This window comes from Geotrypetes seraphini, chromosome 4 (assembly GCF_902459505.1).
Source record: "Geotrypetes seraphini chromosome 4, aGeoSer1.1, whole genome shotgun sequence".
Classification (NCBI taxonomy): domain Eukaryota; kingdom Metazoa; phylum Chordata; class Amphibia; order Gymnophiona; family Dermophiidae; genus Geotrypetes; species Geotrypetes seraphini.
In genome coordinates, this window is record NC_047087.1 from 241,905,862 (window position 1) to 241,929,184 (window position 23,323).

At 41.0% G+C, this 23,323-nt stretch overlaps 1 protein-coding gene across 4 annotated transcripts in view; it reads left to right on the forward strand.

Annotated features, from left to right (window-relative positions):
* Positions 1 to 23,323, forward strand: part of CTNNA3 (catenin alpha 3) — a 1,751,094-nt gene that overhangs the window by 1,564,957 nt on the left and 162,814 nt on the right. For all 4 annotated transcript variants that reach the window (XM_033940460.1, XM_033940462.1, XM_033940461.1 and 1 more), the window contains 2 exons: positions 14,018 to 14,110; positions 17,563 to 17,744. In XM_033940460.1, coding sequence (XP_033796351.1) covers positions 14,018 to 14,110; positions 17,563 to 17,744 — 275 coding nt within the window. The remainder of the gene's footprint in view (positions 1 to 14,017; positions 14,111 to 17,562; positions 17,745 to 23,323) is intronic.

Here is a 23,323-nt window from a genome sequence, read left to right on the forward strand (position 1 = left end):
AAATTGGTCACTTCATCTGGGCCAAGACTCTTCCAATTTCAAGCTGGTTTTAACCTGTTTTCCAGCTTTTTTTGTTGTTACTTCAGACTATTCCATAAGGATAATGTTTACCAACCAAATTCTCAGATATATAAAAGGTAGCCATTCTGCATCTTGGTTAAATTCTACACAGGCTTCATATAACTTTTAATAATACCTATGTTTTAATAAAGAAACTTAAAAAACAGTACAATATGACTAAGATATGGTAAAAATAAAAATGTTTTCTTAAATAGCTATTTACTTAAGATTTATTATATATCATAATTAGTACATTCTTTGAGTGTTAATATGTGCTAACTTGTATAAAAATTTCCATGTAAAACATATTAGATTTCTTCAGAAAAATGGCTCAGCAGAAGATGAAAGTAGAATGATTAGAAATGGATTTAAAATGAGGTAAACTTACTGTTCAATGGCATATCCCTAAGAGCTATGAAACACATCTGAATTTTGTCACTGATGCATTTATCATTTAAAGCTGTTATCAGCATTGTGAATAATCACTATGCAGCAGAATGAAGTTATTGATGGCATCATAGCACATCAGTCTAAAAACTTCTTATCCAGTGCTTTTGAAAAACTGAATAAAGACAATAAAACAAAATGGAAAATGGTAAAGATGTCTGAAAACTAGAGTGAAAAATTGTAAGCACAATAATATTGTAGATGGCCAGATTTGAATGTCTCTGTACAATGTTATCCTCCCTTTATCATTGCTAATTAAATTTAATTTTATGTGTTCATACGTAGCTTTTGTTTGAAATGTAGTGTAAGACCCATAGGTAAAAGCACCCAATGGACAGTGTGGACAGTTAGGGGCAAATTCTATAAAGTCTGCCTAAAGTTAGGCACCTACATCGGTTTACCTAGCTGATGTAGGTGACTAATTTAACCCTTTAATTGGCAGATGGTGAAACGACTGCTTTATGTAACTTGATGTTGAACAAGAGCAACAGTGTCAAGAAACAGGCATTTGGAGATGCAGATATCCCGTAGGAGCCATAGAAGACACATGTTGCTTCTGAGCAACAATGCCAAATAAAGGGTTAATTGATTAATATGCTATGTTACTTATAGTCCGCCAACTTCCAACTCTTAGGTTCAAAGCAGATTAACAAAAGAGTGTATATCTCAAACATATTAAAAAGTACAATGAAATATATCAAAAGAAACAAAGTAAAAAAAAAATGTTCCCTGAAATAAATCCCTCCCCCCCCCCCCTTTTTATCAAGCAGTGCTGCTGAGCATCGCAAACTTAATGCTGAGCCAACCAAAGGAATAGAATGGATGGCTTGACATTTAGCTCGTGCTGCTTGGCAGTACAGCTTGATAACGGGGTGGGGGAGGGTAAGTCTATAACTTTTTTTGAAAAGATAAATATGTGGGCATGATCCTTAATTCAATAGATGATGAACACCAAATCTGAACTGCTTGATAATGCAAGCTGAGTTGCAAACTTTTTTTTTTTTTTTTTAAATTTCACTCTAAAAAATGAAGTGAAATATAGCAACCTAGAATCTGCAGCTCAAAAGAAGTTGGGGAAAGAGGATAAGAAAACAAACCAATCAAATACTGTGGACAAATCCCAGCAAACATTTTATATACCCAGAAAGTAAGCTTGAAAGAGATGTGGGCATTGATCAGTAAGCAATGCAATTTGGTAAAACAGGTAGGCTTAATTGGGGCCAGATGCACAAAACCAGTTATTTAAGTCTGTGGATGGGGGGGGGGTCCTGGGGGGAAGATGTCTGGCTGGAGAAGGGGGGGTCACAGAGGCAGGAGAGAATGGGCATCCCTCCTGCCTCTCTTTATTTTTCTTCCTGGGGTCATCAGGGGGTGCCTAGCTTAGGCCCCAAAAAACATGGCATAAATATGGTGCGTCAAAAAGTTAAGATGCTTAGTGAAGCCTAACACCACTTAAGCGGAGCCAAGTATGATTCTATACAGTGTGCGTAACTTTTATAGAATTACGCTTAGCGCTGAACTAGTCGGCATCAATTTTTTAGGAAACATATATATCAGCCCTTCACAGCTTAAAAATGCCTTCCAATTCTTTATAATCACTGCTTTTCATATAATACCCAATATAAACGATCTGGACATAGGTATGACGAGTAAGGTGATTAAATTTGCAGATGATACAAAGTTTTCAGAGTAGTGAAGACACATGGGGATTGCGATGATCTGCAACATGACATAATCAGGCTCGAGGAATGGGCATCAACATGGCAGATGAGGTTCAACGTGGATAAGTGTAAAGTGATGCATGTAGGTAACAAAAATCTCTTGCATGAATACAGGATGTCCAGGGCGGTATTTGGAGAAACCTCCCAGGAAAGAGACTTGGGAGTTCTGATCGACAAGTCAATGAAGCCGTCCACGCAATGTGTGGTGGCGGCAAAAGGGTGAACAGAATGCTAGGAATGATAAAGAAGGGGATCATGAACAGATCTGAGAAGGTTATCATGCCACTGTACCGGGCTATGGTGTGCCCTCACCTGGAGTACTGCGTCCAGCACTGGTCGCTGTACATGAAGAAGGACACGGTACTACTCGAAAGGGTCCAGAGAAGAGCGACTAAGATGATTAAAGGGCTGGAGGAGTTGCCATACAGCGAAAGATTAGAAAAACTGGGCCTCTTCTCTCTCAAACAGAGGAAATTAAGAGGAGACATGATTGAAACATTCAAGGTACTGAAGGGAATAGACTTGGTAGATAAGGACAGGTTGTTCACCCTCTCCAAGGTAGGGAGAACGAGAGGGCACTCTCTAAAATTGAAAGGGGATAGATTCCGTATGAGCAAAAGGAAGTTCTTCTTCACCAAGAGAGTGGTAGAAAACTGGAACGCTCTTCCGGAGTCTGTCTGTCATAGGGGAGAACACCCTCCAGGGATTCAAGACAAAGTTAGACAAGTTCCTTCTGAACTGGAACGTACGCAGGTAGGGATAGTTTCAGTTAGGGTGCTGGTCTTTGACCAGATGGCTGCCGCGTGAGCGGACTGCTGGGCACAATGGACCACTGGTCTGACCCAGCAGTGGCAATTCTTATGTTTTTATGTTCTTATCTACATGGCACCATAGAGTCTCATGACTGCAGCAGGATTAATGATACATATCTGTCACAGAGCAGAAACATATTCATAAACAGTGCTACTTCATACAGACTACTAGATCATACTTTAAAATTTTTTACTGCATTCACATATTATTCACACACCTCCATCGCATTTCACAAAAGTACTTCTCTCTATATTTCAGTAATATTTTATAATAGCACACAATAAAACATTAAGTAGGATCGAAGGTAAAAACAACAAACATGACATTATGGTTGAGGCCCTTTATCTTGTTAGAATGATGGCTTTTATGTGAATACAAGTTTGTTAGTGAGACAGCCATCCACAGAAATCAAATTCAAATAAAGAATTAGAAAGATACAAATGCTGGAACTGACATTTCTCTATCAGCAATGTGATGTGATTCTATTTAAACTGATATATGACAGGATAAAAGATTTTACCAATATGGTCTCAAATCTGATCATCTAACCTTGAACAGAAACCTAACTTAGTCTGTCAATCAATTAATTGCAAAAAAATATATTTTACTGTTACTTCAAAGTCAAAGGACCATCAATCAAGACTATTTCATTCCTGATAATGCTAAAGATCTTTTGACTGTCTCATAAATAGAAATCACATGGTTCCAAAAATATCCACATCTGTTTATGGTTTATATAATATGACTTTCTTAACATGTCTTCAATTCAATATATGTGAGTTTCAAATGTATCTTTCATTTCACAAAAAAAAATATTTTTGTTTACTTGCCAATAAAATCAAAAAGCAATTAGAGGAAAGTACTTATCTTATAGAAAAAGCATATAGACTTGATCCACAGCCAGCATGGCTAAAAGATGAGATGGAACAAGCTATAAGAGCCAAAAGAATATCTTTAAAAGAAAAAATATCCAAATGAATACAAAAAGGAAGCAGCATAAGTACTGGCAGGGTACTGACAAAGAAAGCTAAAAGAGAATTTGAAAAGAAACTTGCTATGAAGTCACAAACTCAAAGCAGAAGCATAAAGCCTGTGAGGGAGTCATTTGGACCATTAGATCATCAAGGAGTAAGTGGGGCAGCATTTAGAGTAGACATTTTGGTCCAGATTCTCTAACCGGCACCAATTTCTTTGGCACCGGTCGGTCCCCAAAGTCAGTTAAAAAAAACACACAAAAAAAACGTTGTTGAAACACATTTCCTTAGGCACTTTAGGCCACCTATGTGGGCGTGTCTAATACCGGAAGTGGCGTTAGACTAGGGTTACCATGCGTCCAGTAAAATCTGGGATCCTAGTTGGGACCATAACAGAAGAGAGTTCTTATCTTTTCTGGACTGTTTTATGGACTAATAAATATATTGCATGTGATTGGTTTAAGACATCTCGCATGCCTCTTTGAGTGTTATTATAGTATTCCAATATCATCGATGCTGGCTTGTCAAAATTCAATATTAGATGATTACAAACTTTACAGAATGCGGCACTAAAGTTATTAGGACATAAAAGTAAATATGATTGAGTTACCCCTCCTCTTTTTACATTATCATTGGTTGCCGGTCCTTTAGTTAGATTGTGAGCCTTCGGGACAGTAAGGGAATTTTCCAAGTACCTTTCTTATTTCTAATCTTAATGTATATTTTCTGTAAACCGCTTAGAACCTAACGGATGTAGCGGTATATAAGAAATAAATTACATTACATTACATTACAGAATTAGATTTAAAATCCTAGTTTTAACTCATAAAGCATTTTAAACTTCAGAATCTAGCTATTTGCAATCACCCTAAATCAGTGGTCTCAAACTTTCGGCCCGGGGGCCACATGCGGCCTGCCAGGTACTATTTTGAGGCCCTCGGTATGTTTATCATAATCACAAAAGTAAAATAAAACAGTTTCTTGATCATATGTCTCTTTAGCTATAAATTATATTATTATTATTATTATTATTATTATTAAGACTTAGCCAAAAGGAAAGATTTATAAACTATAAAGAGTTTTACCTCATGCAAAATTGTAATTTCTCTAATAAGACATTAACTATTTTTTTGCGGCCCTCCAAGTACCTACATATCCAAAATGTGGCCCTGCAAAGGATTTGAGTTTGAGACCATTGCCCTAAATCAAACACTGAGATTTTTGCAGGATAATAGATTAGTCTTACCATCAATAAATAGAACTAAATGGGAATCAATATAAATAAGACATTCTTTATTTTGGCACCTAGTCAATGGAATCAATTTCCTCATACTATTCGTAATGTAACATTGGTATTCACATACTTTCATCGCTCATACCCAAAATTAATTTCAATCAATAAAAACTCCATAGACTTGTTAAAGTGGATAAATAAATTCTGGCCACAGCTTTATTTTACAAGAAATGCAATAACAATAAATATTATAAGTTGAATATAAATAAATTCAACTTTCCCAGAGCGGTTTTTCCCAAAAACCCAAACCCATGTCAGCTAGTTGATGACAACCTAGCTGACAGCCCCCACAAATTCATCTTGTGTTTTCTCAACATTGATCTAACCCTTGCCCCCCACCCCCATGAGACCTGCAGTGCTGCCCGGCCTCACCAATACCTGTGGCGGTATCACATACAAATACCTGCCCTTTCATCAATCCCTGTATCTATGCAATAAACCAATCATTGACCGCCTGGAATAACCAATTTCCGCCAAAACTGCAACAAACCTGCCCTCCCCCCAACCAACCCTTTAAACAAATATGATATCAACTCAAAAACACCAACACCCAGCTCACAAAACCAGCAAATTGAACCCCAATTACCCAAACCCCCACCCCCAACAGGACAGGATGGGTGGGCAAAATTGCAAATATTTTCCCACTCCTGTCACTCTCACTTAACTACCCGTTCACCAGCCCCCTCACTACCCTCTCCTCCCCTGAAATATCCTAGCTAAACACTCTAAACCACACAGTCCAAACTCCCGCTCGGCCCTCAGCCAAACCTAAGCCACTTCCACTCCACCAATCACTTACAGATTTCCCCCTAACAACCATCCATTCCTTGTTTAAGCAACCATAGCCCTCCCTATCTTACCTCATATCAACCTCAACCCCCCATCCCCCTCCCCCATCTATCCTGTCACAATTTCCTCTTCAGTAGCTCAGCCACTGTTACTGGCCCACTGTTTAATTTGTGGGCCATTAAATTAATCATAAAGCATTTAGGGGACCTTTTATTAAGGCACACTAATTGATTTAATTTGTGCAAAAGATTAATGCGCACTAAATGCTAAGGCATCCATTATTATCTATGGGCACCTTAGCATTTAGCACACACTAATCTTTAGCATGCGTTAAATTGGTTAGCACGCCTTAGTAAAGGACCCCTTAAAAAGTTATTAAAACATACTTTTTTCACCAGGCTTTTGGAATTGATTCCTTTCCGAATGATCACATTCATTAATTCGAGAGGTTCACAGGCAACTGATCTATTTTATTTTATTGTGTGGATAGACTTGAATGTATCTTAGATATGAATGATGAGAATAGGTCTTTTCTTTATATTATGGAGTTCTTTTCAGTTTTTATTTATATAATTTTAATGTAATCCGCTGATAACTTTTGCAAGCTTTGGCAGAATATCAACTTTTAATAAACATAAACACTGTCAGTGAGGATCAGAGTGAATGGATTTATTAGGAGGAGAATCTGAGTGAGCACTATCAGGGAGATCATAGTGAGATGGTATTGTCAGAGAGGATTGGACTGAGTGGGCACTAAGTGGGGGTTCAGATGCTTCTCCTTACCTTTAAAACTAGAATCGTAAACACCCCAGCTTTTATTGATAAACGTCTCATCCCTTATCAGTCAATGAGAATGCTAAGATCTAATACTCAGAATCTATTGGTAATCCCCTCCATTCATGAAACTGTTTACAATACATAGAAACCTGACGGCAGATAAAGGCCAAATGGCCCATCCAGTCTGCCCATCCACAGTAAAAATTATTACTTTCTCTCTCTGAGAGATCCCATGTGCCTATCCCAGGCCTTCTTTTCAGTCATGGCTCCATTGCTTTGGAATGCTCTGCCCCTAAACCACAGGATGGAATCTTCCATGATAAAATTCAAATCTAAGCTTAAAACATTCTTATTTAAATATGCTTTTAACACATGACACTGAACATTTCAACCATGGATGACAAACTAATCTAGACAAATAAATCCCATCCAATTGTGTTTTCCCCTCCCCTCTCATTTTTTTAAAAAAATTTTATTTTGATGTAACTTATGTATTCCTTTCCGCTCTTTCCTCTTGAACTCATGTTAGTTAAACTTAGGGCTCCTTTTATCAAGCCGCGCTAGCAGTTTAACGCGCGTAATAGCGTGCATTAAACCGCCAGCTGTGCTAGCCGCTACCGCCTCCTTTTGAGTAGGCGTTAGTTTTTGGCCAGCGTGGGGGTTAGCGCGTGATGAAAAATCACACGCGTTAACCCCGTTAGTGCAGCTTGATAAAATTGCCAAGAAGTAGCCACACATACTCATACACCACAATCCCAACCCCATGAACACACCCAGCTACTCATACCATATGATTCTACCTTAACATATAATGTATAGCATCCCACTATAGATGGAGGAAATCATATGACCTTCAAAGGACGATCTGAGGGGAACCACCCCAAGATCATCTCTGAGAATGAGGATCTCTATAGGATCCCAGTTTCTTTCAGATAGTATTTTGTCAGCTAACCATTTGAAAAGACCACTCATTCTTCCCCCACCCCCGATATGAGCTGGTATGCTGTCATTGCATGTGTTAATAATAATAACAGTTTATATACCGCAATACCGTTAAGTTCTATGCGGTTTACAGAAGATTAGTGGGGTACAATTTGAGTTGACGTACAAGTTGAGTTAACTTAAGGGATGTGGGAACAATGGGAAGAAAGGGCAAGAGAGGGGAAGGAGGGAAGTGGGTACAACTTATGGGTACTATCTAAACAGCCCATACCAAATAATGGCTAACATGGTACTTCAGCTGACATCTTGATTGTAGATAGCATAGTCCCAGAAAGCAATCCCAAGCTCCTAGTGTTCAGCCCTTCACCATCCGTGAGGTACAGATTGGACTTTGGTACATTAGTAATATGAAAAGATTATTTGCAGAACAAATAAAAAGTATTAAAGAAAGAAAAAGTATGCCCTTAGCTGTCTTCTGTAAAACTGAGGGAATGGAGATGACTTGGCTTCTCTCTCTTACCTTCTAGAAGGTTTGGCTTTTTTCCTTCTTTTAGTTCAACACAGGAGGAAGAAAATACTACATCAAATATGTACATACTGCCTTCATGCTTAATAAATTGCAAGACACATATCAACCATTACTTACTTACTTAAAATTCAAATAACAGAGAAACATAACATTGACTCAAGCAGGAAGCACTTCAACAGGAAAAATTAACTCCAGGAGAAACTGCCAAGCAAAAGGCAATATAACAAGATCATTATGTAACAAAAAGAGAGAGAAAATGAATCTCACAACTGTGAATGAATATACTTTAATTGCTTCACCACTTCCTTCCCATTTACCTACCAGGAGTGCTATGCAGCACTGAAAGCATGGCAAAGTGCATACTGTGTAAACAATCAAGACAACTTGGCTGAACTTATCGCATCAATGTGAACAGCTAAAAATGACATCTACTGCCATAAACTCACGCGCGCACACAAACACATATGTAGGCTCGTTTAAAAAATGGGGAAAAAAGTGTACACATTAATATCTTAATTTATTCTTGATGAAAAAGGGAAAGATATTTTTACTGGTATCACTCAGATAGGAATAATATTCTCTAATGTATAAGAGTAATTGTCTAAAGCATCATTGATGTCCTAATTCTAGACGTTTAATAGACAGGTTGACTGGATTCACTGTTTTTTTCAAGAATATTGGGAGTGAGAGATAACAGATCTTTAAAATATATAAGGATGAACTGTAAAAGCCTTTTCTACATTAATTTATAAAGGCAGCTGCTATTCTCTCCTGCCCACTTAAATCAGAATGTGTGCAACTCAGGACATAAATATAAGGAGGCATTCACCGAGGAGGAACACTGTACGTTACGGGCTAAATTACCGCATTTAGGCATGCCCATGCCCACTTATACCTGCTATTGACAATGACTTAAATGGGTATCCCTAAATGTAGGTATATTGATGCCAATTTATACTAGTATTCTATAACAGAATCTTGGGCCCTCTTTTACAAAGGCGCGCTAAGCATTTTAGCGCAGATTTAGCGCACACTAAATCAAAGCATGTGCTAACCGCTAACACATCCATAGGATAACATGCACGTGTTGGCATTTAGTGCATGTTAGCTTAGCGCACCTTTGTAAAAGAGGGGCTTGGTGTCCAGATTCCGTTATAGAACTCTTGTTCAGCACATCACATCTAGGCACCTAAATTGTAGCGCCCAGTTATAAAATTGGCTCCTGAATGCTTTATAGCTTGACATATGCACCAATTTTAACTTTGGTTGTTTGAGCATGTTGATTTAGTAGCACACTTTGGTCCACTCTTTAGCGCAAAGCCTATAAAAATCTTACATGTACCATTCTTATCTATTCTATAGGTAGAAAGGGCAACTGAAGATAGAAATGTTAGGTAATGCACTTTTTTTGGTACACAATCCAGGTGTGGTTTCTTTGTAGCAGATTTGGGCGTTTTATGTTGTGTCTTTTTGTGAATGACTACCTAGGCAAATGTGCTTATTTGAGTCTGACTTTTATATGGTGAAATTGGAAGGTGATAGAGTGGAGCAAGTGGGGAGAATGAAGTACGATAAATGTTAAATAATAGCAGGAGTGGGTGCATGTATTCAAAAGTAGAAATGGAAAGCCAGAAAAGTTATGGCTTGTGTGTCATTTCCCATGCCATTTCTGGAAATATTTTATTTTGGCCATTTTTTTTCAGTGACATATCCCACACAATTGCAAATGACAGCCCCATCCTTTTTCAGAACAATGCCTTTAGAAAGTATGTTCTATAGAAGAGTTAGGGATAGAATACAAAAGACTAATGGAAAAAATCTGGGGACATAAGTGGAAATTAAGATGTTGAGTTAGAACTGTGGGAGTTAAAAATTATGGCAGCAGAAAGTGTGGCGGGAGGTGTTTCATCTACTATTTGGGAAGCAGTGAGTGTATGCAGGATGAGAGGAGAGTAAGAGAGCACAAAAGAGAGCAAATGAGGATAGCCTGAAAGAATAGGAGCAGGGATAGGAGAAGGAAGTGGGAGAGCCTCCACAGATTATCTAGTGCAACATGCAATTACAAAACACTGACCACAGGCAGATCCCCTTAGTAAAAGCCATATATCAGAAAGCAACAATTCACCGAGGAAAATAAGTTCTTGCTGAAGATGGTGGTGGCAGCAGCAAAAATGTTGTCTTGTTCAGAAAAGACTCATTTAAAATCTGTTACCAGAAATAGCTGAATTCTGGAAGAGAATAACCAATTATACATATCAATAGTTGAAGCATCTGCTGAAAAACTATGGTCTGCATTATTTCTTAGTACCATAATATTAAAAAGGAAACTTAGGGGGGAGTTATCAAGCTGTGGTAGGACTTTAAGTCATATTCTTAATGCAACTTAAAGAGACCTAATAAAGTCACCGTGGGTTACATAGCAATAAGATGCAAAGCATATTCATGCATGTAAAGCAGCTCATTACTATGTAAAAGCCCTAACCCAACTTGCAGTGTGCCCCAGAACCCTCAAAAATACTCATCAATTTAGATAAATGATGATCCGGGGGTGGGGTGGGGTCTTCAAGCAGGCACAATGCCTAGTCAATCTGCTCAGTTCAGCATTATCATCACAGTGACACAACTACCAATCGAGTGCCACTTTAATGATGCCAGACTGGGCAGAGAGCTCTGGACTATCAATAATCTAAATGGTAGGTCTTTTGTGGGGAATGGGATCTTTTGGGGGTGAGATGAGTCTGGAGGGTGGGAGGCTGGAGATGGAGGGTTTGTAGACTTATGAATGGGGCTTGATCAGTTGATCAACAGGTGGCTAGTGCTGGAGGGCTTGAGCCATGAGGCTTAATCTGGGGTCTGAACTTTTTTGGGGGTTCTATAAGGAGGACTGGATCTTTTTTGGGGGGAGGGGGGTTTAAATTTTTGCTTTTCTCTTACGATTTGCATCAATGCACGCGCTAAATTAGTTAGTGCGCCTTAGTATAAGGACCCCTAAATTAGTACATCGCCATTAATGGGAATAATGGAAAATGGGACCATTTTACTGCCATGCTAAAAGTAGCCTCAGTGCGCAGGAGAGAACCATACTGGGGATATCCTGGTTACTTTTTAGCACAACTTAGTAAAATGGCTCCTAAATATGTGGAGGGGCATAATCGAAAGGGCCGTCTAAGTCCGTTTTCGTTATGTCTAAGTCGCAAGTTGTCCAAAGTAAAAAAACAGACTAGAACACATTTTCGAAAAATGCGTTCAAAATTTTTTTTTTTTTTCGAAAATCGTCTTAACTATACGTCCTGCCGATCTGATTTTCGTCCAAGTCAAAAACGCCTAGAACAAGCCCTGTTGGACGTGGGAGGGGTCTGCAAAGTGATGGAATGAACACCCAAACATGGCACCTAAATAGTGAGGTACCTTACAGGGCACTGCTGTGAACTTCATAAAAAGGGTGTCATGTCTTCATCTCACTACAGATTCCCTTATAGGTCATGGTGAGCCCCCCAAACCACCTCCAGAATCCCCTAGACCCACTTATCTACCACCCTAATAGCCCTTATGGCTGCAGGAGCCACTTATATGGCATTACAAAAGGGTTTTGGAGGTGTATAAGGGAGTGCACATGTTTAAGTATCAATGCAGTGATTACAGGGGCTTATGGGCATGGGTCCTCCTCTCCATGAGTCCCTAACCCACCCTCAAGATGGCTTAAGCCGCCTCTGTGCTGGCTTTTCTATGCCAGGCAGCCAGGTGATGATGGTCTGGAGGCTGAATTTTAAAGGTGTGATTAATATTTATATGGGGTGGGGGGTGGTCAGTGATCACTGGGGTAGTGTGTGGGGGTCTGTTTTATGTGTTTGCAGTGCTTATCTGGTGACTTTAGGTGTTTTTTTGTGACTTAGACCATGTTTTACATGGTCTAAGTCACAACATCCAAGTTCTGTCGATCCCAGCCTGTATAACTTTCGGTTATACATGCTGTACGACTAAGTCTAAGCCGGCCCACGTCCTGCCCAACTCCTGCCCTCGACACTCCTCCTGAAACGCCCCGTTTAGCTTTGGTCGTTCAGCAGCACTATGAAGGCCTAGGTCGTTTAGAAATACATCCAAAACCCGTTTATATTATTAGCACTTGGACTTATTTGGGAAATGTTCATCCAAGTGCCGACTTAGACCAGTTTTTGGACATTTTTCTCTTTCGATTATGAGCCCCATAGCTTTTCCGGATATTGCATGAAAATTGCCACTATGTGGATACTATTTTCACTCTGACTTTCATTCGCCCCTCTACTATATAGATAATGGCAGAGTGGTTAGACATATTTTCAGCCCACCACACTCTTATATCGTGGCTAGAAATTCATGGATAACTAATATATATTTATGGGCCATTTGAAAATTGACCCTCTAGATTGTAACAAAAGATGATCTTCTCTGAGCTAATATTTCTGTACCAGATGTCACCACATTTCTTGGACAGGAACAATATTCCAAAGATTTAATATTCTTCTTTAGTTGTGTGGTATAAATGATAATCATTTAAGAGAGTTTATAGAACTGGGAACTCACTCATTTCTGATCAGATATCCTAGTGAGGCATATTTTTTCATTCACGAGATATGGAGCATGACAAATAAAATTCACTTCCTCCAGCATAAAACATTATTTGGGACTTTTACATCTGCTCATGTTTTGAATTATAAAGACATTTACACTTACGGATGTATAGGAATTCTATAAGCGTTGGAGTTTTAAATGCAGCGACTGGTGAGAAACCCTAATGCGGCTTGATAAAAGGGGGCCTTAAATTGGGATATGGAAACTTTCTCGGTAAATTGTATGCCTTGATAGTAACATAGTAACAGAGTAGATGATGGCAGATAAAGACCCGAATGGTCCATCCAGTCTGCCCAACCTGATTCAAATCGTAAGAGAAAATCAAAGAAAAGCAAAAATTAAAAAACACCAAAACAAGTGGAAAAGAAATGGCTTCTATTTTCTTCTTCTCACTCTAATTATTTCCCTTGCCTCATTCCTTTTCTTTATTCTTTTCATCTTTGTAGTCCTTCCAATTTTCCTCCTTTTTCTTCTATTTCTGATCCTACTTCTACTGTCAATCTCCAGCATTCCAGATTTCTAAATGGGCAAATTGATCTTTTGCCCTTTTTCTAGAGCAGGGTTGTCAAAGTCCCTTCTCGAGGGCCGCAATCCAGTCGGGTTTTCCCCAATGAATATGCATGAGATCTATTGGCATACAATGAAAGCAGTGCATGCAAATAGATCTCATGCATATTCATTAGGGAAATCCTGAAAACACAACTGGATTGCGGCCTTCGAGGAGGGACTTTGACACCCCTGTTCTAGAGGATAGGGAATCAACCATGACAGAGCAGCATTCTCACATTAATAGGAAAGAGTCTACAAAATAACATGTATTTTATGTATGCTTAACCTGTAACCCGTTCTGAACTTTTGGGGGAAAATGGGATAGAAAACAAAATAATTAAATAAACATTTCAAACTTTCTTACATGCAGGCTTTGGACGTGAAATATGTTTTTAAATCCTTTATTTTACAATTCACTTATTTCAGAATAGCTGCTCATGGTCTATGTAGAGTATAGACTATATACAATAATTATAATTATTTTGTTTTCCATGTGTTTTTTGTTCTTTTTCAGTCATCAGAAGAGCTTGAAGATATATCTGACCTTGAAGAAGACTATGAAACTCAAAGTCATAACAGTGATCATACTGAAGGGAAAACAGATCGGGTAAGCATGAAAGGAGACTGGTTTAATCAATGATCAGTTTTATGCAAAATATTTGACTGCTCTTTGAAGGCATATAGAAGGGAATTCAATAAATAAAGCTGAAACTTAGGGCTCCTTTTACTAAGCTGCGCTAGCGGTTTTAGTGGGCATGCTAGACGCTAGTGCCTCCATTGAGCTGGCGTTAGTTTTTCCGTGTAATTTGGGGGTTAGCGCGCACTAATCTGCAGCGCGTGCTAGAAATGCTATCACAGCTTAGTAAAAGGAGCCCTTAGGTGCCCCCCAAATAATTCAGTGATAGGCACTCTTCTATAAAGAGTTCACGACTCATGGAATAGCATTTAGCATGGAACTAATTTTTGGGCTGAAACCTGGAATAAATGCCAGTGCCAAAGTTGGAAATGGTTAGGCTGTATTCTATAATTCCGTATGCAATTTTTTTGAATGCTTCTGACATGACCACACTCTTTTTAAGATATGTGCCATGGGAGTTAGATACTGTGCCTTATAGAATAGTATGCCAATTAACATTAATAAGTGGTTTTTACCATGTTTCAAGGCATTTCTCAAAACACACTTTCTCTATGACTTTTCAAACCAGCTCTTAGCGAATCCTTTGTTGGCAGATTGTCCTAGGATGCTTCAGTTAATCTTGAATGATTTTCCCCCTCTTTTAATAAGGCACGCTAAATGCTAACGCATCCATAGAATATAATGGACACATTAGAATTTAGCGTGTGCTTATATTTAGCGCTCGCTAAATCGGCTAGCGCGCCTTAGTAAAAGGACCCCTTTATTTGGATGATTATTTGTCTGTTATACAATGGTGTTCCGTCTTTCTGTTTTACTTCTTAAATCATTTTTTTACGAGATGCTAATTTCTTCAATCAAACCGTCATCCAGTCTTATCAGATGTAACTGCACTTATTAATATCTAATCTAATCTTCTATTAGTGTGTCACACATACCTATGCAGGCTTAAGGCGACTTACAGCGAGAAGAAGAGGGAAGGGCAGATCATATACTAGGAGAGGAGAAAGAGAGGGAAGAAAAGATAGAAGACTGACAGCTGGACGGGGCGAAGAGCATTTTATTAATATGCTGTGAGTTACAGCATTTTACAAAACCGGTTTTTAGTGCAGGCTGGCACACTAAATGCTCTGCACTGCTCCCGACACTCATAGAGTTCCTATGAGCATTGGGAGTAGCGCAAAGCATTTATCATGCCGGCCTGCACTAAAAAACACTTTTGTGGTTTTATAAAAGATGAGTAAGTGATTGGAGGTTTTTGACCTATGACTGAATTGAGGTTGGGTATAACAGTGCTGCAGAATGTTGTTCATCTGTGTTGGTTGTTCTACTCACGGAGGTCTTTTTTCCTCCTTTAATCTGAAGGCTACTGAAGATATAAGGATATTAGGATAATTATTAGTCCTACAGAGTCCACATTTGTTATCTTTATAGTAATGCATTGCAGTGTGTACATCTGTTCCCATATTTTTAAATTCAGTTTTCTATACTGTTCTCCCAAGGAAGCTCAGAACAGTTTACATAGGGCAATCGGGGGGTGGGATTAAGTGACTTGCTCAAGGTCACAAGGAGCAGTGTGGGTTTGGACATAAGAACATAAGCATAACATAAGCAGTGCCTCCGCTGGGTCAGACCAGAGGTCCATCGTGCCCAGCAGTCCGCACACGCGGTGGCCCATCAGGTCCAGGACCTGAACTGTAATCCTCTATCTATACCCATCTATCCCCTTTTCCAACAGGAAATTGTCCAATCCTTTCTTGAACCCCAGTACCGTACTCTGCCCTATTACGTCCTCTGGAAGCGCATTCCAGGTGTCCACCACACGTTGGGTAAAGAAGAACTTCCTAGCATTCGTTCTGAATCTGTCCCCTTTCAACTTTTCCGAGTGCCCTCTTGTTCTTTTATTATTCGAAAGTTTGAAGAATCTGTCCCTCTCCACTCTCTCTATGCCCTTTATGATCTTGTAAGTCTCTATCATATCCCCTCTAAGTCTCCTCTTCTCCAGGGAAAAGAGTCCCAGTTTTTCTAATCTCTCAGCGTATGAAAGGTTTTCTATCCCTTTTATTAGACGTGTCGCTCTTCTCTGAACCCTCTCGAGTAACGCCATATCTTTCTTAAGGTACGGCGACCAATATTGGACGCAGTACTCCAGATGAGGACGCACCATCGCCCGATACAACGGCAGGATAACTTCTTTTGTTCTGGTTGTAATACCCTTCTTGATTATGCCTAGCATTCTATTCGCCTTCTTAGCGGCCGCTGCGCACTGTGCCGTCGGCTTCATTGTCATGTCCACCATTACCCCCAAGTCCCTTTCTTGGGTACTCTCCTTCAATAATATCCCTCCCATCGTATAGCTGCACCTTGGGTTTCTGTTACCCACATGTAGTACTTTACATTTCTCAACGTTGAACTTCATCTGCCATCTCGTCGCCCATTCCCCTAGTTTGTTCAAGTCTCTTTGCAATTCTTCGCAGCCCTCTTTAGTCCGAGCTCCACAACCTCAGGGTGCCGAGGCTGTAGCTTTAACCACTGTGTCACACTACATGCACAAATACATGGATATTTATTACAGATGTCCTGAAATCAGAAAGGTTAGGTATGTCTCCAGATTTGTAAACTAATGCACCGGTACAACCGAGAGGAAGAAAATCACAAAGGCCTTGATGGTGTCAAATATGTAAGCTGCAGAAATGATGAAATATCTGAAACTATGTGACCTATGGCCAAGCTGCTCCCCTCCCCCCTCTCCACATGCACCTGAGGACATTTCTCACATCACCCACCCCTTTGCCCAGCAGCCCAATGGGAGCGTTTCTTCCCTCCCCTGTCTGGGGTAAGGCGGGTGGCTCACATGCGGCGTGAGGGTGTTTCACAGACAATAGCCTGTTGAATCTGTGGCGAAGGTGATTCCCATGGTGGGATTGGAGGGGAGCTAGCTTGGAGGGGAGCATGATTTGTTTTTTATATACTAAAACCTCAGTATTCAGGTTAAATTGCGATAAATAAGTGGGTTTTGGGCTGCAGTTTGGGCACTTGGTCTCTAAAAGGTTCACCATCATTGGTCTATGGGGTGTGTAAATTAAGGGGAAAGAGGAATGGAGAATGGAACTTCTAAACAGCCTTTTGTGATTACATCTTCAAAGTGTTTTACATATTTACAAATACCTATTTTGTACCTGGAGCAATGGAGGATTTAGTGACTTGTCCAGTGCCACAAGGGGCAGAGCTGGGATTCAATCTAACAACCTCAAAGTGCTGAGGCAGAAGATCTATCAGTAGGCCACTCCTCATCTCCTAACATGCACAAGATGTCCTTATGTGTATTTGTTCCGTTAAAAAAATAGGTATAATGTATGCATATATCTACCATACAAATTAGGCACTTTGTTATAAATTTGCACTCATAATTATTAATTTTTCAGGCAAAAATGATACAGCTGCCAGAAGCAGAAATGGAAAAGATTGCTGAGCAAGTTGCTGACTTCAAGAAAGTTAAGAGCAGACTAGATGCTGAGATTGAAATATGGGATGAGGCCAGCAATGATATTATTGTCCTTGCAAAAAAGATGTGCATGATCATGATGGAGATGACAGAATTTACAAGGTAATCAATCCAAAAGATTTATTGATTTATGGATTTTTTGGGGATTTATTAACCACCTTTATGAAGGAATTCACCCAAGTTGCTGTACAGCAGGTACAGTTTAAAATAAAATTTACAATTTTTTAACAACTCATAACAATAGTAAAATGATCAAATATAAACATAAATACAATGCACGAGGTAAACTTGGAAACGGTTATAAATATAAGAAATTTCAGGATCGTTTGCTATCATTTCAAGCAGCCTCATGGACTAAGGATTTAACTCACATATTCAAAACTCAAATTCGTACCAACAATTTCGACCTGCCTTAAAGACGTATCTTTTTAAGAAATTTTTGTAAGTTAGATATAGGATGTTTATTTATTTGTATTATTAGTCTTTGTGAATCGCATAGAACTTAATGATATTTGTGGTATAGAAGTGTGTTTTATGTTATATGTTTTATTAACAGAAAATTGAAACCTAATAATAGGATTAACATAAAACAGTATCAGAAATATATACATTTAGGGGAAAAATTCTGTATAGGACGCTGGTTTCTGCAGTCGCCTAAAAAGAGTCTGAGAATCGCATACCAGCGTCCTATACAGAATCGTGTCTGCCCTAAGAGAAAGATGCCTAACCACCCTGATTCTCTAACTGGCACCCATGTAACAGGCACTGGTTAGAGAATCACATTGCCGTTGAGCTAATTGCGGCAAGGGAATCTCCCTGCCTTGATCAACTGAGCAGCAGCGACCCTCCCCCGACACTGTCTGTGGTAAGAAGGATGATCAATTCCTCCTTCTACTACCCCCAAACTCCCACCCAACACTGTCTGTGGCAGAAGAGATGCCTAATTTATCCTGCTGCCACCACAACCCCCCCCCCCTCCTCAAATCTCCTGGCAGGAGGGATGTCCACTCCCTTCTGCTAGAACACCCAAAACAACCCCCTGAATCATGATAGACAGGAAGGATGCCCACTCCCTCATGCCATCAGGTCCCCCCGTACCCATGACCCCCCTTTACCCATCTTTGACCGAACCCAGCACCCTGAACACCCCCTCCCCCCTCCATACCTATGGAAGGCTGGAGAGATGCCTATTTCCTCAGGCCCCCAGGCCCACCTCTTTACAATGGCAGGCCTTCCCTTCCTGGTGCATCTGGGATGCACCGGGGAGGGGCCTAAGGCCCTGATTGACTGAGGGGCCTTGGACACCTGGGCCAACCGGAGTCTTAGGCCTCTTTCTCAGTGCATTCTGGGATGCACTGTGAGTGGTCTAAAACTCCAATTAGCCAGATTCCAAAGGTCATGGGCAACTTTGTCTGAAGGCAGATGAGACTCCATTTGATTAGAGTCTGACTCCACTCCCAGAAAAATCAAAGTAGTAGTAGTACCCTCAGAGGGGTTTTTTTCTCTGCTAACGGAATATCCATGCCTGTGCTAAATTCTGAAAAGTTGCTATCAATTTTACACAATCCAAACTCCACACTAGCTCACCAAATAAAAATATTATCCAAATAATGTATAATCTCATCACTCCCAGTCACACACACCACCACCCAGTGAACAAATATTGAAAAAGCTTCAAGGTACATGCAGGAAACTGCACACCCCACTGGCATACATTTAGCAAAATTTAGCAAAATCATATATAGCCTCAAATTGAAAACCAAGCAAATAAAAAAACTCTGGGTACATAGGAAACAATTTTAAAAAAACAGCTAATATATCAGGTTTTGCCATCAGTACTTTCAGGCCCAGGATTGTAACAGCTCAATAACTAGATCAAAAGATATCATAACCCTCTAGGTATAATACATTATAAATCAAATGGAACTTGGCAGGATCCTTCTTGGGTGTGACACCCAATGATGAGACTACAAAATCTATCAATGGAGGATCTTGAAAATACCCAGCAATATGTCCAAGCTATAAGTCTTTTTGCAGTTTATCACAAACCACCAATGGATGTGCCAAACAACTTAAATAAGACAAAGAAGGCCTGAAAAATAGGAATACACAATGCCCATACAAAAAAAAAACATACCACAATAACTTGGCATCAAAGAAATTCAAATAAAATTGAAGGCAGTTCCTAAGGGCAGACAAATTAATTAGGGAAGGAACTTTACCAAGCACAATGACAGTGGAGGGTAAAAATGTCCAACCACCTTGTCCCCTGCCCTATCTACTACTGTTAACATAGTATGCAGGATGAGTGCCATTACTTTGGTTGCATCTGCAGTGGCGTACCAAGGGGAGGGGGGACGGGGGGGGTCGGTCCTCCCCAGGTACACGGCTTGGGGGAGGGTGCACAGCCGGCCAGGTCCGGGTCCTCCTGCCCTTCCTTTCCCCTGGCCACGCCGCTACAATCCTACCTCCCCCCGCCGACAAGAAGTCTTTCCGACGTCAATTCTGACATCGTAGAGGATGTTCCGGGCCAGCCAGGCAGCGATTGGCTGGCCCGGATTGTCCTCTCCGACGTCAGAAAGACTTCTTGTCGACGGGGGGAGATAAGATTGCAACGGCAAGGACCGGGGGAAAGGAAGGGGAGACGTGCTTTTTTTTTTCCGCGGCAGGGAGGGCAGGATGTAGGTAGGCAAGCTGGCTGGCTTTAGCGCAGCAGGGAGGGAGGGAGATAGGTAGACAGGCAGGCTGGCTTTGGGATGGCCAAAATCTGGAAGGTAGTGGGGGGACATAAGAAGGAGGCACTGGTGGCACTAAAGACATGGGAAGGAGGCACTGGGGACACTATGGACACAGGACGGAGGCACTGGGGGCACCAAGGACACAAGACAGAGGCACTGGGGGCACTATGGACACGGGAAGGAGGCACTGGGGGCACTAAGGACACGAGAAGGAGGCACTATGGACACAAGACAGAGGCACTGGGGATACTAAGGACACAGGATGGAGGCACTGGGGGCACTATGGACACAGGAAGGAGGCACTGGGGGACCATGGACATGGGACGAAGGCACTGGGGGCACTATGGACATGGTAAGGAGGCACTGGGGGCACTATGGACACAGGAAGGAGGCACTGGGGGCACTAAGGACACAGAACAAGGGCATTGGGGGCACTAAGGACACAGGACGGGGACACTATGGACACAGGGCGGAGGCACTGGGAGCACTAAGGACATGGGAAGGAAGGAGGGAGGGAATAGAAAGGGACAATTGTTGGGCCTGGGTTCAGAAAGAAAGAAATGAAAGAAAGGATACACAATCAATTAATAGATGTCCCCTTTTCATGAAAAAAATAAATGGTCACGTTACCTCTGACTTACTTTCTCTGCAGCAGAGTCGGCAGCCATGCTGAGGTGCAGGAAGGTCCCGCGCTGATCATCTTCCGGCTCTGCTCCAGAAGAAGTAAGTTACTTCGGAGGGGGTGGACCCAGCAGATGCAGTCATTGTGGGACTTTGCCACAACTCCCTGCATCTGCCTCCGACGTAACTTACTTCTTCTGGAGCAGAGTCAGCAGACAAGTCATCACAGGACCTTCCAGCATGCAGCTGCTAAGTCCACTCCAGAGCAAGTAAGTCGGAGTGGGGTGGACTGGCAGTCGGATGCTACAATCATCGTGGGACCTTGCTGCATGAAGGGAGAGAAAGGAGCAGGATTGTTGGAATGGAAGAGTGGTGGAGGGAAAGAAAGGGGGCAGGGTGGTATGGAAGATTGGTGCTGATAGAATTGATGTACAGAGAAAGGGGAGAGACATAAGGGGGAAGGATATTGGAGGGAGAGAAAGGAGGTAGATGCTGATTGAAGAGGGGTAGATGGCGAAAGAAAGGGCAGACATTGGATGGTAGTGGGGAGCCTATGCTGGATGGAAGTGCAGATGGGAAAATAAGGGAGCAAATTCAGGAAGGAAATGGGAGGAGAGAAAGAGGGGAGCAGACGCTGGATGGAAGTGGACAGAGAGAGGAGAAGGTACTAGAAGGAAGGGTTGTAGAAAGAGGGTACATGATGGAAGGAGGGGATAAATAAAAGGAGGGCACATGATGGGGAGAAAAGGATTGAGTTAGGGAAACACTAGAGGGGTGAGGGAAAGAGGTGGCAAGCTTTAGGTAGACAGTAAAAAAGGACATTGATGAGAGGGTAGTAAGTACGTATTCTAGACAGATGCAGAAAATAAATTGAAAAGGAAAATGAGGAAAAAAGGGAAAGGGATTGCAGAGGAGAGGTGTGGGAGAGGGAAGGAGAGGAGAGAGACCAATGGGGTGAAAGGAGAGATGGAAGAGGGAGGCATAGTTTCTGGATGGGTCATAGAAGGAGAGAAGATGTCATATAGGGGAAGAGAGACGGCAGACAGTGGATGGAAGGAAGAGAGTTACAAGAAGATGAGGAAAGCAGAAACCACAGAAGATAAAGGTAGAAAAAAATTTTCTATTTATTTATTGCTTTAGAAGACATGTGTCATTGTTTCTGTGGTGCACTGTATGCAGAGTCCAGCTTCTTACTGGTTCAATTTAACCTTTGTCTATGTATTTCTATTTTATCCCCCCTTTTACAAAACTGTGGAGCGTTTTTTAGCACCAGCCGTGGTGGTAGCAGCTCTGATGCTCAGAATTCTATGAGCGTCAGAGCTGTTACCACCGTGGCTAAAATTCACACTACAGTTTTGTAAAAGGGGGAGGGGTTAGTTTGTGATGACAGATTCCATACTAGGCGAAGGTGTTTTCTGTGTTCTGTGTGTTCGAAAGACATGGTTTTCTGTTAGGATTGACGGTGTAGGATTGATCTGTACTAGTCTGACTTGTTTAGTTTTACAATGGGTGTATTGATGTTGTACTGCTCATTGCAGTATGTAAGATGCTGCCTTTTCCTAGGTACTCATGTGTGACATGTGGCTTGTTACTAAAAATCATGTTTTTCATACAGATGGGGGGGTGTCAAAAAATGATGGGCCCCCGGGTGTCACATATGCTAGGTATGCCACTGTGCATCTGTACTGTCACATCATCCAGAATTAAACTGGAAGCAGATTGACACTCAGAGGAGAAGATACTCCAGGAAGGCCTGTTAAACATCAAGGATCCTCTGGCTTCAGAGAACTCTGCTGCCCTGCACCTTGTAAGGAAAGCCATGCCACAAGAAAACATTGCTCCTGAAGGTCCTCCAAACTAAAATAGCCACATATGTGATGAAAGTAATCTCTGCCAACCACACATCAATTTCTCTAAAACCCCAAACACTTGACTTATCCTTAGCTAAACCCTTTCTAAATTTCATTGTAGTTTAACCATAACCAGCCACCATCTGTCTCAGAATAGCACAACACACCTGCATATAAAACAGGCTTAGCTTCTCCCAGTATACTCACATACATACCAAATGCCACAATTCAATTAAAAATAGTTTTTGGAAGTCACCCTTTCAAACATTTCCTATCCTCTTTTTTCCTTTCATGTCATCCTCTTCTGTATCCACAGAGAAAAGGGCTCAATATTTTTTCCTCTTAGTATTTTAGGTCACAGTGTTTGTGAAATGTGACCATCTAAAGTGCTATCTTGCACACTATGTGCCACCTTCTAGTGACCCAAGCAGCAACTGCTGCTCGCTGCAAAGAGCCTACCTGGGGAGATCCT